This window comes from Bison bison, unplaced genomic scaffold (assembly GCF_000754665.1).
Source record: "Bison bison bison isolate TAMUID 2011002044 unplaced genomic scaffold, Bison_UMD1.0 scf7180017864383, whole genome shotgun sequence".
Lineage (NCBI taxonomy): Eukaryota > Metazoa > Chordata > Mammalia > Artiodactyla > Bovidae > Bison > Bison bison.
In genome coordinates this window covers 7,808,811-7,822,030 of record NW_011494955.1, presented here as the reverse complement: position 1 = coordinate 7,822,030, position 13,220 = coordinate 7,808,811, and the positions used below count along the sequence as shown (strand labels likewise).

The following is a 13,220-nucleotide window of genomic DNA, read 5'->3' as shown; positions in this document are numbered from 1 at the left end:
GAAGACTCTTGAGAGTCCCTTGGAATGCAAAGAGATCCAACCAGTCCATCCTAAAGGAAATCAGTCCTGAATATTCATTGGAAGGACTGATGTTGAAGCTCAAACTCCAATCCTTTGGCCACCTGATGCTAAGAACTGACTCATTTGAAAAGACCCTGATGCTGGGAAAGATTGAAGGCGGGAGGAGAAAGGGACGACAGAGGGTGAAATGGTTGGATGGCATCACCGACTCTATGGAGATGAGTTTGAGTAGGCTCTGGGAATTGGTGATAGACAGGGAAGCCTGGCGTGCTGCAGTCCATGGGGTCGCAAAGAGTCGGACACGACTGAGCGACAACTGAACTGAATACCACACAACATACTCCCCTTTCTAGATTTAGAATTAAGCTCCAGGGGTTATGCTGGACTATTCTGGACTCATCTATCAGCCTTCATGTGTCTTAGGTTAGGTGTGGGGCTCTGCTACCTGGGAATAACCCACAGATGCCAGGACTGGGAACCTCAGTCCTCCCCAACACTCTGGACCCTTGAGAGCCACAAGCTCTTTAGAGCTGATAGTGGGGCTCAGTGTCCTGACTCCTGAGTCAATTCTCTTAGAATTCTTATATATGGAAAGGAACCTCTTCAGAGACCTTTTTTTTTTTTATCCTATCCTCATCCAAACTGGAACACAAGGAAAAACCAGTGGATGGCTTAGGACATCTGGCTCCACCATCTGGGCCTCAGTTTATATCTCCCTTTCCTTACTTGAGTAAGAGGGGCCTCACTATTCCCTGGTCCCAGACCCCCTCCAACACCTCCCCCAGCCATCCGGGGTAACCGCCAGGCTCTGCAGCCTAGGATAACGCCCAGCCCTCCCTTGCACCCTGTGGCTGCCTCCCCTTTCCGTCTGTTGAGAGAGGAAGCCAGGGGGTGGCGGGTGCAATCCTGCAGGGCACTGATAAAAGGGCCAGCCCTGCCCCCGCCCCCTGGGGCCACTGCGGTCAGCCCAGCAGGCAAGCAGGCCAGGCAGCCAGCTCCCTCTGGGACCTGTGGCCCTCCCCTGGTTTCACCTCTACCCACCCCGCCCTACTCGGGAAGCTGGTTGCATAACCCGGTAGGGTGTTTGGCAACACGGCTGTGGCTTGCCCTGATGCTGATGGTGGTGTGCACACACACTGGGGTGAGGGTGGGGTGAATTGACCAGAGGTGACAATAAGACAGCCTTTTGGGGGTGAGTGAGCAGCATGGATGAAGAACGGTATAAGAGTAAAGATATGTGGCCATGTTTTTCTCCACACTCTGTCTCTGCCACTTTGGTTGACGCAGGAGGATCTTGGGGCTAGGAAAATCTTAGGTATTCTGCCTTGCCTAGCTGCAGGCACTGTCCAACCCATTCAGGCTCCTAATACCCTGTTAATCTTACATCAAGCAAAGGAGATTTAAGATAGAAGGAGGTTGACTCTAGACAGCAGGAATCTGAAAGGAGGGGACTAAAGGAACCATCCAGACCCCTGGGGGGCTGTAAAGAGTGTTCTTGGACTGCCCTTGAGGTACAGTGGATAGGAATCCGCCTGCCAATGCAGGGGACATGGGTTCGATCCCCATTCTAGGAAGATTCCACATGCCGCGAAGCAACCAAGCCCATGTACCACAACTACTGAGCCTGCATTCAGAGCCCAAGAGCCACAACTACCGAAGCCCATGTGCACCTAGAACCTGTGCTCCGCAACAAGAGAAGCCACTGTAATGAGAAGACCACACACTGCAAGAAAGAGTAGATCCCACTCTCTGCAACTGGAGGAAGTCCGTGTGCAGCAACAAAGACCCAGTGCAACCAAAAATAATAAATAAATACATTTAAAAAAAAAAAAGAATGTTCTAGAGGCAGAACACAGCCTGCTAATCCCAGTAACAGCCTCTTCCTATGGGAGGGGAATAGGGTGAGGTGGGAGAGATATCCTGGCCAGCCGCCTAAATGAAGGCTGTCTGTTGACTTAGCTCAGCCTGTACGACCATGTCTGTCCCCGAAAACAAGTAAACTGCTTCAAACATGCCTTTGACTCACACATGGGATGAAACACAACCTCCCTAGTTTGACTTTCAAGACTTTTACATCTAGCCCCAATCTCCCCAAGCTTATTTTTCACTACTTCCTTCCCCACACTCCACCCTAGGAAACCCTGAGTACTCTTCTCAGTCTGATGCCTCTGGGCTTTCACACCTCAGCTTGGAATACCCTTCTCCCCTCTTTTCCTGATGAACCCTGAGTCATTCTCCACAGCCCAGATCAATTGTCACCTCCTCTGTGAAGCCTGCTCTGAATTTCCCCACAGTAGTTCAGCTCCATAGGACCTTTTTTTTTGTTTTTTTGACGTGGATCATTTTTGAAGTCTTTATTGAATTTGTTACGATATTGCTTCTGTTGTTAATGTTCTGGTTTTCTGGCCACAAGGCATGTGAGGTCTTACCTCTCCAGCCAGGGATCAAACCAGTACCCCTGAATCGGAAGGAGAAGTCTGAACCACTGGCCCTCCAGGGAAGTCCCTCCATAGTACTTTTTATAGACCTTTATTACTGTATCTGACTCTTTGTGGCCCCATGGACTGTATTCTGCCAGGCTCCTCTGTCCATGGGATTTTCCAGGCAAAAATACAGGAGTGGGTTGCCATTTCTTTCTCCAGAGGCTCTTCCCAACCCAAAGACTGAACCCGCATCTCCTGAGTCTTCTGCACTGGCAGGCAGATTCTTTACTACTAGTGCCGCCTGAAAAACCCCAAATTCCCTGCATAGGCTGTTAATAAGGACACAGACTGTTCTTATTCATCTTTGTGTGGTTCTGGAGTGGGAAACATAGTAGACCCACAACAAATATTTGTTGAATGAATGAATGATAAGTAGATACTCCATAAATATCCATTCATTCACTGGATAACTTGTGTTATAATTGTATGTGCGATGCCACAAATAGTGTCCTGAACTGGTAGCTTTCATTCAGCAAATGTTTGTTGACTATCTGATACCATTGACTATCTGACTAAACTGATACCATTACTGAATCAGCCACAAGTATGACTATCACCACCTCTCATCCCCTCCAATGGGCCCAAATAAATACATAAGCTACCTGAGTGTTCATGTTTGTGACCTAAATTCATACCCAGGTCATCAAGAGATTCTGAACCTGCATGTAACACGCAGTGAAGCCATGGGTCACCTCCTGCCCCACACAGATCATGTATGTAGAATTATGATCTCCTGGGGTAGAGATTCAAATCACTGAACTATGGGTTTGGCATGGGTGTTGATCAAACCCACACACACAGGCTGCAGGTATTACATTGCCTCTTGAGTTGCTTGGTTGTGTTATTGGGTTGGGGGCATCCTGAGAGAGAACTCGGGTGGCTGACATAGTACTGTAATGATGGGGAATACTTGGAAGACTCCCAGAAGCTATTCTTTACCAAGTGGGATAGAATGTTTTCATTATTTTTATAGTGAACACAAGCCTATCACAGAATGCTGGCTGAATGCCAGTCATGTCTTAGGGTGGCACCTGCCTACCTCCCCAGTCAATAACTGCTTCCAATTTAACTTGAATATCATAAGAAAAAAAAAAAAAATAGAAAAAAGTGCAAGCTGCAGCTGTAAGGAGTGAAGCTAGACATAGGAAAGACTTTCCTTAGAGCTGAAAGCTACTAAAAGCTAGGAGGAAGCCAGACTTTTCTCCTAGTCTCTGGAGAAGATCTGTTTGGCCTGGAACTTGGGTTGTGGCTTGGAGGCAAATGGATGAATGAGTGACTTCCAGGGGTACTTCCTGGCCTGCCCCAGAGCTGCTGTGAATGCTGGCGGGGGGAGGGGACCTGACACCCTACACACATGTCCTGTTCTGTCCAGAGTATGTGGCTGCCCTGTGACTGGGGGGACCGCCTGGAAGAAAGGACAGAGGGCATCTAGGGTCCCCTTTAAGGCAGGTGAATAATGTCCCTGCCAGGCGGCTCTCCCCTACCCCAACTCCCCTCACACACTGACAACAAACCTGGCCAAGAAAGAGGCCTTTGTCCTAGGACATCTGAGGCTGCAGAGGGAGGGGAGAAGGCTACAGGTGAAAGGACACATCAAAGCGGCTGGGCCCCCCTCCCCTGAAAGCTCCCCTACCCCTTTCCCAGAGCCCAGGCTTTCCTGAAATAAAAGAAGTGTCCCGAAGGCCTACCTGCCTAACGACTGGGATGCTAGACATCTGGTCCTTTTCTCCAGCTGCTCTCCACCCTGCCAGGACTCAGTTTCCCTGTCCTGAAGACAGTCAAAGGGGCAAAGGGCAGGGGGTACAACTTGTATGAAGTCTAGAGGTCGCTCTGTCGCTTAGATCATCAGGTTGGAATTCATCATACGCATGGGAGAAACGCAGAGCTGGCTGGACTCCTGGGCTCACACGGAGGGCTGGGAGCCATGTGTGCCCCATGCTGGCCGGGAGCAAGTTGGGGGCGGGGTGTGGGCAGAAACCACACCGGGCTCAAGTTTCCTCTCTTCGCCAGAAGGGGCAGGAGGAGAGGAGGGCCACGGGGAAAGGGGAGGGTTGGAGGAAGGACGGAGAACTCTGGCCGAGGGCTTCAGAGAAGAGGCTGGTGCGCCAGCCCGGAGCTCCCCGCACTCCACACTGGGCGCTCAGCGACCGCCTGGAGCTCCCGGAGCCTTCACACTGGGCGCTCAGAGATGGCCGGGGGGCGGGGCACGGCCCTCCGCGGCTCTCAGAGGTAGCAGGGATCCTCAGCCAGGAGGTGTCAGCCCAGACCGGCCTCATCTCTCTCATCGCTCTCCTCACCTCGCTGGGACCCTGCCACAGGTGCTTGCGGGTCGGGCGGGGAGAACTGCAGTGGATCTGGGGACAGGCTGGGGAGGTGGAGGAGGCAAAGGGAAAGAAGAATCAACTCGCAGGGCGATCCTAGGAGGTCGCAGACCTTACCAGGCTGCCCCTGGTCGAGGAATTTGACAGGTGTGGGAGACCTACGTGGCTTCTTGAGCCCTTTGGGATTCTTGGGGCAAAACGCTATGGATGGGGACCAGACAGTGGTTCCCCGAGGGATGCCTCAGGGGCTGGGGAGTGACCCTGAGTAACCCTTGGGCAGACTGGCTGTCGCTGGACTCTCAGGTATGCGGTACCATCCTTTCACCTACTCCATCCCATCACGCTGCCCTGCCCAGCCATCTGGGGAGGTCTAAGGGAAGTTGAGGAATCTGAAACAGTGGACACCTGGGCCGCTGAGAAGTGTTGTTGCACCAGGATGGGCTGCTAGGGCTTGGAGGTGCTGAGTTCTCGCCTCTCTGTGTGCCTTCTCTTCTCTGGGCCTGGGGCAGTGGGGATCAGCTCGAAGTGGGAGGGAGAGGAAGGCATCCCACCGCAGCATAGTTGCTTCTGACTGGAAATCTTGGCGGCTGAGGAGACAGTCGGCTGGGGACAGTGGCAGAGAGATCACCTGTCACAGCTGCTGGAGCTGAGATTCTCTATCATTGGGCTTACTAAGGACTGAGGTTGGGGTCTAGTGACTGGGTGATGGGACGGCAGAAACTCGTCCCTCTTTCCCTTGTTCCCATGCACCTGTTTGAGTCATGTGTGACCCCACATATCTTACTGTGCTCAGTCTTACTGTGCTCAAATCTCTCTCCACACCCTCAACTCCCTCTCCCTCCCCATGGCTCCCTCCACCCACCCCCTTTCCCCTCCATTCTGTTGCTTTCTCTCACTTCTGTGTGCCTCCCTCTCTTTGGAGATTCTTTCTAATCTTTCTAAGCTGCAGGCTGCTCACACATCACTCCACACCCCAGGTTTTACTGATCCGCCCCCCCCCATCCTTTCACTGCTTCTGTTGACACCTGGAGAGGAGAGGGAAGTCTAGTAAGCCTCAGAACCCCCTTGTCAAGGTGTTAGAGACCTGGGGCAGCAGATGGGGCCGAATACCTTCCTCTCCACAGCATCCCTCCCCAAATGGTCCTCAGTCTGTATCCTGAAACATAAAGCTCCATGTCATTCTGTGTGTACTCAGGGATTGTGATAAAATCTCTTTGGGTAAGCCAGAATGGTTTAGGATGAGAGTAAAGAGGGTGGATTATATTCCCTGGAGATGGTGTCCATCCTACATGATACGCAGTGTTGGGGAGCAAGATGGGTGTGTGACCTCAAAGTGTGGGCTAAACTGGAAAGTGAGGACCATTTGCTGTAAAAGAAAAGGGACACAGGGAGGCAGGCTGCACTTTCCCAGGACCTCTTCACCTTCTGTACCCTTCGTGATGTTCTATTTGATCTGATTCCTTCTCTCTAAGCTATACCACTGGCTGCCAGCTCCCTGGCCTGTCTTCAGGAAGGTAGGCTCCTAAGACCCAGAGGAGCCTACAGCTGGTGTATAGACCACCACCCATCTCTGAGTGTCTAGGGAAGAACACACTACTCCCTTTTGGCCTGGCACAGACTTGTACCAGAGAGCAGGCTGGAGTTGATCCTGAGGTTCTCCTTAACTGCCTCTTTCCTTACTTCCTGTCTCCCCCAGTGACCCTTCTGGATTCTCATTTCCCTGTCCTAGGGTAAAGGGAGAATTAAATTCCTGGTCTTTATGAGAAGGGGCTGATATCTAGTTTCAGAGACCAGGGCAGCCTAGAACCCAGCCTTGCCTGGATCGAGGTTGTGAAAGAGAAGTCTGGAGATTACTTGCCAGACTTTCTGGCTTTGTGTTCTTTCAAGTAAATCCATATGGTTGGACTGGTTAACAGTTTTCAAAGTACAGTGGGCCTCTGGCACAGAAACACCTACCCAGGCCACTTGTTAAAGTGCTGATTGCCAGGTACCTGTACCTATGAACTCAGTTTTGATGGATCTGGGGCAGCTTTCAGAATTCTGTGTTTTCACAAGCACCCCAGGTGAATGCAACCCACAATAAAGTTTGTGATTGCTTGAGCCAGATACAATCTACTGTAAGGAGGTTCTCCAGGTCTGTCTCCATTTAATGGCAGAGAATGAATAGAAAGCAATTTACCTCAGATCATGCATGTGGAATGCCAGAGAACCTGGTCTCCTGCCTCCTAGGGCAGGATCTTTGTATTGCACTTAAGAGTCAGATCCGGGAAATTATACAGAGGGACAAAACGGGATGTGTGTGTGTGTGTGAGAAGGACTATGAGGCAAGAGTCATTGTCCCTGCCCCCTAAACCCCTTCTCCATTCACTTTGCCTTTGGGCAATTTCCGCCAGAACCTGGGTGGAGAAGGTGGGGTTCCGGTGTTGAAATGGCATCCTGGACAGACATAAACACCCCGCCCTCTGCCCACTGGCCAAGGGCCTGTGGCAACTCCCAGCTCTAGGGATGGCCATGCAACAAGGAGTGGGCAGGCAGGGACTTGGGGTGATCCTCCTTCGAAAGGACAATTTGCAGCTCTCGTGAATTTTGTGGTGAGTCAGAGTGGATTCCATATTAAATACCTGTGATAGGCCATCCTTGTGGTGATCTAAGGTCATCCAACCCTGTACTCTGTCTGTCCTTCTGTAAGTCTCCCCCACCCACCCAGTCTGCCTGCCTTTATTTCTACAGCAAACATAGGGTACAGTGCGTGGCCCTAAGAGATCAGAGGGCCCCTGCCAAATCTTTTTGGAGTGTCTTGCCAAAGGAAGGGAGAACAGATGAGGGTGAGATGGGTGTCAGGGAATAGGGAGGTGGAGTGAGGAGAAAGGGTGACAGAAAGGAGAAGATGAAGGCAGGGCTGAGGGATTGCTGAGAATGTTGAACTGTCCAAGCAGAGAGGGAGGGACCTCCAAATTCAACTTGTCTCACTCTCTGGTTTTACAAATGAGGAAACAGAGGCTCAGAGAAAGGCGACGGCTTGCCCGACATCTTGCTGCTGCGCAGGTCTGCAACTCCAGCCCAGATCCAAAGCAAAGGGGCTGGAGGGGAGTGAGTATTCAAGTCTCTAAAGAAATATTCCCTAGAAGAGAAAAGAGGCCAAGATTCCACAGAAGGAGCTGACTGAAGCTGCCTGCCAGTAGAGTCTCGGCGTAGCAAGACACGGGAGCAGCACTGGGAAGGCGCCTGGAAGGTGGGACAGGCAGTAGAGTCAGCAACCCTAGGTACCAGACCTGCTCTGCTTTTGAGCAGCTTGAGTCTCAGCTTCAGAATGGACCTTATAGGATCTTTGTGAAAATCAATCTCATAAATTAATGCCTATAGACTCCCAGGCTCAGTTCTCAACAAATGCCAAGTAAGTCTTTGCTGTGGTTACTATATGACCTGGTTTGTGGGGTGGGGTATAGCCAAGAGGACCCTTCAGGACACAGGGCAGAGGTCCAGTGTCTCCAGAGACCATTCCTCCTCTGCTGCCTGCCACTGATAAACTTCTTATCTGGCCCAGGCAGGGGAGCCCAGGACCAGGATAGGAGGCGAGGGCAGGGCTGCTATCAGCCAGCAGGCCTGGGCCCTATCTTAGAGAAAGGGAGGGGCTGTCTGCTTGGCTCTTCCCACAACACGCTCCTTGGGGATCCCCAGGCACTCACTCTCAACTTGGAAGGAAAAGACTGAGATCCTAAAACTGAGGGCAGAGGAGAAGATCAGGAGTGATCCCTGATGCTGCTGCAGGAGACAGGAAAATAAAACCACGACCCTAGGTGATGTGGCTTCTCTCCTGGCCTGTGATACAGTCCTGAGGAGTTAAGCAGTAGGGGAAAGAGAAGGCATCTTATCTGAAAAGAAGATAAAACCTACTGTGCTCCCAGAGGAACTGCCTACAGCCATAGCAGGTGAGGTAGAGATAACACAGCAGAAAAAGGCTTTCTAGCTTAAGGAGTTGTTGATGAGTCCAGCATGAATGGGGGGGTGAGGCGTCTCCTTCCCTCAGGTGAAGCTGGAGGGAGCCGCTCCGTGCATGCGCGCGTGTTCAGTCGCTCAGTCGTGTCAGACTCTTGGTGACCCCATGGACTGTAGCCCGCCAGGGTCCTCTGTCCATGGGATTTTCCAGGCAAGAATACTGGAGTGAGTTGCCATTTACTCCTCCAGGGGATCTTCCCCACACAATGATCAAACCCAAGTCTCCTGCATTGGCAGGTGGATTCCTTACCACTGTGCCACCTGGGAAGCCCAGCTGCTCAATGAAGAAGGACAAAACTGCTGACCCGTGGCAGGAGAGGCCCTAACCCTTGTTTCTCCTTTGATACAGGTTGCTGGGACCATCTGGGCTCTCGGGACCTCGGACCAGGCCCTGGCCCAGTAGGATGTCCCCGTGTCCTCCACAGCAGAGCAGGAACAGGGTAACACAGCTGCCCATTCCGGAGCCAGGTGAGATGGAACTGACTTGGCAGGAGATCATGTCCATCACTGAGCTGCAGGTAAGCCAGATAGTGGGGAATGAGGTGGTAGGGGGAGGAAAAAGCAACAAAACAGGGAGTCTGGCTGGGATTGAGGCCCTGGGTGTGCGTGGCAGGGGCTGGCGCTGGAGCAAGCAGAGCCCAGGGTCTCAAGATAGAGATTTTCTGGACACTGTGAAAAGAAGGGCTGGAGTCGAAGAGATCTGGAGGGAGGGCCAGAGCGTTGAGGGGGAGGGGTGCGGATGAGCAGGAGATAGCAGTGGTGGGAAGGAAGGATCTGATTGGGGGTGCAAGCTCTCTGGGCAGCCACTCTGCTCACGTCTCTCTACCTCACCTCCTGCCCCGCCTTCCCTTCTTCACCTTCCTCTGTTCTGCCCTCTTCCAACCCTGCCCATCTTCGTTCCTCATTTCCCCCCACTGTCCTCAGCAGCTGGGCCCCTTTCCCTCAGGTAGCAGAGCTGTAGTTCAGGGGCCTCAGGAAGGTGGGGGGTGGGGTCAGGCTATGCCGGGGTCCTTTCCTCCTGCTACTTGGACAAAGGGGTGTCTGTTGGCCTAACAATGATGCCTTTGTCCCCAGCTGGGCTGGAGCAGGGTGGCTCCCCGATGTGGGTTGGGGGCCCAGTTCTCCCCGGCATGTTCTCTCCTCCTCTCTGCACCTGGGCAGGGACAGAGGGACTGGAGGGGAAAGGGCAGAGCTGACGGAGGCTCCCTGAAGTAACTCTCTGCCCCAGACCTGGCACTGTGCCCACTCCATTCTCTCCTGCCGCCAGCCTGGGCCCTCAGGATCTGCCCTAAGCCCTCTTCCCACACAGCAGCTCCCTCTGCTGGGCACCCGGGGCATGGCCAGGGTCTGAACTTGACCCTTTGACCCTAGATAATGGCAGCAGGAAAAGGGTTCCCAGGGTCATCGTGGAGTGACTCCTTGTCTTCCTGAAGGAAATAAAGGGACAAGAGACATCTCGAGCCAGTAAGAACTTCTCCCGAAGAGGAGGGGATTCCACAACTGTTGCCGCATTAGGTAGTCCTTTCTGAAGTCTGACTTCAGCGAGTGCCCTTCCTGTTTAAGCCACTTTCTTCATGAACTTACTCTGTCACAACTTTGCCAGAAGCTTTCAATGATTATTAGCAACTTTCTGTTCCCTTGTGATTATCTCACTGGTTCTTTCAGTGGGACTCAGATTGGTTCTGAGAGAGAGATGGTTTCTTCTTTTCCTCAGCCCATCTACAAACCTCTTGGTGTCTTTTCTTGCAGGGTCTGAATGCTCCAAGTGAGCCATCGTTCGAGCCCCCAGCCCCTGTCCCATACCCAGGGCCCCCACCGCCTCCAAGTTACTGCCCCTGCTCTATCCACTCGGAGCCTGGCTTTCCCCTTCCTGCACCACCTTATGAGCTCCCAGCACCCACGTCTCATGTCCCAGACCCTCCGTACTCCTATGGCAGCAACATGACTGTACCAGTCTCCAAGCCACTGACCCTCTCGGGCCTGCTCAGTGACCCCCTCCCAGACCCCTTGGCCCTCCTGGACATTGGGTTGTCAGCGGGGCCATCCAAGCCCCAAGAAGACCCAGAATCTGACTCAGGATTATCCCTCAACTATAGCGACGCTGAATCTCTTGAGTTGGAGGGGACGGACGCTGGCCGGCGTCGCAGCGAGTATGTAGAGATGTACCCAGTGGAGTACCCCTACTCACTAATGCCCAACTCCTTGACCCACCCCAACTATGCCTTGCCACCTGCCGAGACCCCCTTAGCCTTAGAACCCTCCTCTGGCCCTGTGCGGGCCAAGCCCACTGCACGGGGGGAGGCAGGGAGTCGGGATGAGCGACGGGCCCTGGCCATGAAGATCCCCTTCCCTACGGACAAGATTGTCAACCTGCCAGTAGACGACTTTAACGAGCTGCTGGCGCGGTACCCGCTGACAGAGAGCCAGCTGGCCCTGGTCCGGGACATCCGAAGGCGGGGCAAGAACAAGGTGGCTGCCCAGAACTGTCGCAAGAGAAAGCTGGAGACCATCGTGCAGCTGGAGCGGGAACTGGAGCGGCTGGGCAGCGAGCGGGAGCGGCTTCTCCGGGCCCGAGGCGAAGCCGACCGGACCCTAGAGGTCATGCGCCAACAGCTGACGGACCTGTACCGTGACATTTTCCAGCACTTACGGGATGAAGCAGGCAACAGCTACTCCCCTGAAGACTATGCGCTACACCAGGCTGCTGATGGGGCCATCTTCCTGGTGCCCCGGGGGACCAAGATGGAGGCCACAGACTGAGCTGGCCCGAGGGGATGGGACTGGTGATGGGGGTTTCCTTCATTCTCTTCTGATAAAGGTCCTCCCCGTCCATGAGGCCCAGTGGGAGCTGAGTTCTGTAGACCAGGAGGGGACCACAGCTGGAAACCCGGCATTTGGAAGGTCCGAGGTGTGTTCAGTGAGACTTGCCTGGAGGCAAGGATGTGAGGGGAGGGCTGGAATCTCTCTTCAGTGGTTCAGTTTTCTAGGTTTCCAGTCTCGATTGAGCTTTGGTATATAAAGCACTCTATGGAAATGGCCTTGTGCGGTCTTCTTTTTCAAGGGAGGGTGATGAAGTGGGGTGCTCCTCAGACCTCACTGCCTGTTGGTGGTGGGGAGGGTGTTCTGCTGAGCTTGCTCCTCTCTCTCCCCTATGACTGTAGGAGACGGGACACACGACAGTTGGGCCTGAGCAGTGTGATCTACCACTTTTAAACCCCTTCTCAGAGCCAGAGGCCATGATTTGAGGAGCCCCATCTTCTTCAGTGGCCCCCTATTTATAGAGCTAGGATTGCTGCTGGAGCTGGCTAGACCCTCTGTAAGAGGTTCCCGAGTGTTAGGACTGAAAAGCCTAGAATGCCCACAGGACAGGCCTTTCTTGATTGGAACAAGAGAATTGGATTGGAACCCAACTTTCACCCTGATACTGGGAAAAGACTGAGTGTAAGAGAAGGGGGTGACAGGGGAGGGGGTGGTTGGATGGCATTACGGGCTCAATGGACATGAGTTTGAACAAATTCCAGGGGTGAAAGACAGGGAAGCCTGGCGTGCTGCAGTTCACAGGGTCTGAGCCGAACACCACTGAGTGACTGATCAAGTTTTAGAGGACTTCACACACCCAGGACTGGTAAAACTTTCTCCACAGCAACATACCATGTGCATTTTGGTTAAATCATCCATCTCCCTGGTTATGTTAGCTATTACCCAATTCTTGTTTTAGTGTGCTGCCCTTCCCCCACCCCCTACTTCCCCTTCTGTATCTTTAAAGATCTAGGGCCTTTTGCTAGTATGTTTTTTAGAACAATTAAGTTTCAAACTCCCTCCACAAACCTTTGTCCTGTTGCTTGGATTTGGGGCAGTTCCCAATCTTCCTGATCACTAGATTATATAAATTACCTCTTTGGAGTATTTTGCTTCTATTTAACATTTCTATTCCATTTCACTAGAGAAACCTTACTTCCAAGTTCTTGATACTCATTACAGTTTTAAGACAAAAAAAAAAATCAGAAGTGATTGAAATAAAAACTTAATGGCTACAGATTCAGAAAAAGTTGGTCTCCAGTGAACGAAAACTTCCTAATAGATCTGAAGACAGTCCAACTTGTCAACTTTCTCAAAAACTTGAAAATGTGAGGTCAGGTAGTTTGAGATAGCAGACTCAAGTTTTTTCATTCAAATCAAAGCCACAAAAATGGTAATTGAGACTAGACATTTATTCAACAAATTATTTAATAGGCACATAATAAGCTCCAGGTATTGTTCTAGGCACTGGAGATACTGCTCATGGAGGTACACTAGTGGGAAAGACTTCTCAGACACATATATTCATCAGTAAGTACTTCAGGTGAAAGATGGAAGGGTGGGTCACAAAAACTGGTTATTTCATATAAAAAATGGGGAA

General features: G+C 52.1%; 1 protein-coding gene across 6 annotated transcripts; it reads left to right on the top strand.

The window, feature by feature from the left end:
- Positions 1-4,529: 4,529 nt before the first annotated feature.
- Positions 4,530-11,938, top strand: NFE2 (nuclear factor, erythroid 2). Of its 6 annotated transcripts, none has more exons than XM_010857973.1 (4): positions 4,530-4,822; positions 7,823-8,219; positions 9,171-9,339; positions 10,571-11,938. In XM_010857973.1, the coding sequence occupies exons 2-4, from the start codon at positions 8,179-8,181 to the stop codon at positions 11,579-11,581; spliced, it is 1,221 nt and encodes a 406-aa protein (XP_010856275.1). In that variant the 5' UTR covers positions 4,530-4,822; positions 7,823-8,178; the 3' UTR covers positions 11,582-11,938. The 6 variants fall into 6 exon arrangements, with proteins under 6 accessions (XP_010856275.1, XP_010856277.1, XP_010856280.1 ...); XM_010857975.1 differs by adding an exon at positions 8,504-8,754 and having other exon boundaries at positions 4,530-8,219; XM_010857978.1 differs by lacking the exon at positions 7,823-8,219.
- The last annotated feature ends 1,282 nt before the right edge of the window (positions 11,939-13,220 follow it).

Coding starts and splice junctions, on each gene's coding strand:
- NFE2 (XM_010857973.1), top strand. CDS start 8,179: ATGCCTATAGACTCCCAGGCTCAGTTCTCAACAAATGCCAA. Junction 8,220..9,170: donor CAGTTCTCAACAAATGCCAA/GTAAGTCTTTGC, acceptor CCTTTGATACAG/GTTGCTGGGACCATCTGGGC. Junction 9,340..10,570: donor TGTCCATCACTGAGCTGCAG/GTAAGCCAGATA, acceptor CTTTTCTTGCAG/GGTCTGAATGCTCCAAGTGA.